Source organism: Corvus brachyrhynchos, unplaced genomic scaffold, assembly GCF_000691975.1.
Source record: "Corvus brachyrhynchos isolate BGI_N302 unplaced genomic scaffold, ASM69197v1 scaffold727, whole genome shotgun sequence".
Classification (NCBI taxonomy): Eukaryota; Metazoa; Chordata; class Aves; order Passeriformes; family Corvidae; genus Corvus; species Corvus brachyrhynchos.
The window spans coordinates 44694-46845 of NW_008239121.1; the positions used below are offsets into that span (position 1 = coordinate 44694).

General features: G+C 59.9%; 2 protein-coding genes across 3 annotated transcripts in view; both read left to right on the top strand.

The window, feature by feature from the left end:
* LOC103619545 overlaps positions 1–346 on the top strand; it is a 15151-nt gene extending 14805 nt beyond the window's left edge. The window contains exon 5 of the mRNA XM_017739959.1: positions 4–346. Coding sequence (XP_017595448.1) covers positions 4–140 — 137 coding nt within the window. The 3' untranslated portion in view covers positions 141–346. The remainder of the gene's footprint in view (positions 1–3) is intronic.
* Positions 137–2152, top strand: part of LOC108448086 — a 3147-nt gene continuing 1131 nt past the window's right edge. Inside the window, exons 1-3 of one of the 2 annotated variants that reach the window (XR_001863874.1) lie at positions 137–390; positions 470–1754; positions 1800–2014. Coding sequence is in view for 1 of the 2 variants with exons in the window: in XM_017739960.1 (XP_017595449.1) it covers positions 198–390; positions 470–1224 (948 nt within the window). In the remaining variant the exon portion in view is untranslated. Of the gene's footprint in view, positions 391–469; positions 2015–2152 lie in introns of those variants that run through there. The other variant, XM_017739960.1, reaches the window with a different exon arrangement.

Below are 2152 nucleotides of genomic sequence, written 5' to 3' on the forward strand. Positions count from 1 at the left end.
CGCTCCGCGCCGTCCCCGCCGCCCTCATATCCCAACTTTTCTTCATGAGGCTCGTCGGGAAAACTCCCATCGAGACGCTGATCCGGGACATGCTGCTGTCCGGGAGCACCTTCAACTGGCCCTACGGGACCGGACAATAGGGACGGACGCTCCGGAGGAGGGTGGGGGAGGGAAGGAAAATATCCCGGGAATGCTCGATGTGGATTCCCCGAACTGCTGGCTCCGGAGTTCGTCCCGTTCCCACGGGAATGGGGATGCTCCCTCTGGGGTTGGCCCTAAAATGTTGTGGGCTTGTCCCCAAAAGTTTTGGGCTCCCGGCATTGTCCTTAAAAGTTTTGGGGTCACAGCGTTGGCGCCAGAAGTTGTGGGGTTGTCCACAAAAGTTTTGGGGTCCTGGCGTTGTCACTGGAAGTTTTGGGGTCCCAGCGTTGTCCCCCGAAGTTATGGGGTCATCCCTGAAAGTTTTGGGGTCCTGGCGTTGTCACTGGAAGTTTTGGGGTCCCAGCGTTGTCCCCCGAAGTTATGGGGTCATCCCTGAAAGTTTTGGAGTCCTGGTGTTGTCCCCAAAATTTTGGGGTCCTGGCATTGTCACCAGAAGTTTTGGGGTCCCAGCATTGTCGCCAGAAGTTTTGGGGTCCCAGCGTTATCCCCAAAAGTTATGGGGTCATCCGTGAAAGTTTTGGTGTCCTGGTGTTGTCCCCAAAATTTTGGGGTCCTGGAGTTGTTGCCAAAAGTTGTGGTGTTGTCCCCAGAATTTTGGGGTCCTGGCAGTGTCACCAGAAGTTTTGGGGTCCCAGCATTATCCCCAGAAGTTATGGGGTCATCCCTGAAAGTTTTGGGGTCCTGGTGTTGTCCCCAAAATTTTGGGGTCCTGGAGTTGTTGCCAAAAGTTGTGGTGTTGTCCCCAGAATTTTGGGGTCCTGGCAGTGTCACCAGAAGTTTTGGGGTCCCAGCATTATCCCCAGAAGTTATGGGGTCATCCCTGAAAGTTTTGGGGTCCTGGCGTTGTCCCCAGAAGTTTTAGGGTCCCTGTGTTGTCCCCAAAATTATGGGGTTGTCCCTGAAAGTTTTGGAGTCCTGGTGTTCCCAAAATTTTGGGGTCCTGGCATTGTCACCAAAAGTTTTGGGGTTCCCACATTGTCCCCAAAACTTTTGGGGTTCTGTCATTGTCGCCGGAAGTTTTGGGGTCCCGCTGTTGTCGCCAGATCTGTGGGCTCGCCCTAAATCCGAAGGTTCTCCCGGTTGGAATCTGGACTGAGCCGATCCCTGGGGAGCTTCCCGACCTTCTGGGCACCCCTTGGGGACATCGGGGTGTCCCCAGGGTGGCTCTGTCCCCTCCGGGGAGCCCCGGGAAGGGCGATCCCGCTCTTTGTTCCCCGGATTCCGGAGGTTGGGAAGTGTGGCCGGGTGTCCCCTGAGGTGTCCCCTGAGGTGTCCCCTGAGGAGGCACCGGTGTCCCTAAGGAGGGAGGGGACCCCAGGGGTGTCCCTAAGGGTGGAGAGGGGACAGAGGCACCCAGGGGCGTCCCCAAGGAGGGAGAGGGGACACGGAGAGGGGACAGAGCCACCCATGGGTGTCCCTAAGGAGGGGGAGGAGTCAGAGCCACCCAGGGGTGTCCCTAAGGGTGGAGAGGGGACAGAGGCACCCAGGGGCGTCCCCAAGGAGGGAGAGGGGACACGGAGAGGGGACAGAGCCACCCATGGGTGTCCCTAAGGAGGGGGAGGAGTCAGAGCCACCCAGGGGTGTCCCTAAGGGTGGAGAGGGGACAGAGGCACCCAGGGGCGTCCCCAAGGAGGGAGAGGGGACACGGAGAGGGGACAGAGCCACCCATGGGTGTCCCTAAGGAGGGGGAGGAGTCAGAGCCACCCAGGGGTGTCCCCAAGGAGGGAGAGGGGACACGGAGAGGGGACAGAGCCACCCATGGGTGTCCCTAAGGAGGGGGAGGAGTCAGAGCCACCCAGGGGTGTCCCCAAGGAAGGAGAAGGGACAGAGCCACCCAGGGGTGTCCCTAAGGGTGAGAGGGGACACGGAGAGGGGACAGAGCCACCCAGGGGTGTCCCTAAGGGTGAGAGGGGACACGGAGAGGGGACAGAGGCACCCAAGGGGGTCCCCAAGGAGGGGGAGGGGACACGGAGAGGGGGCAGAGGCACCC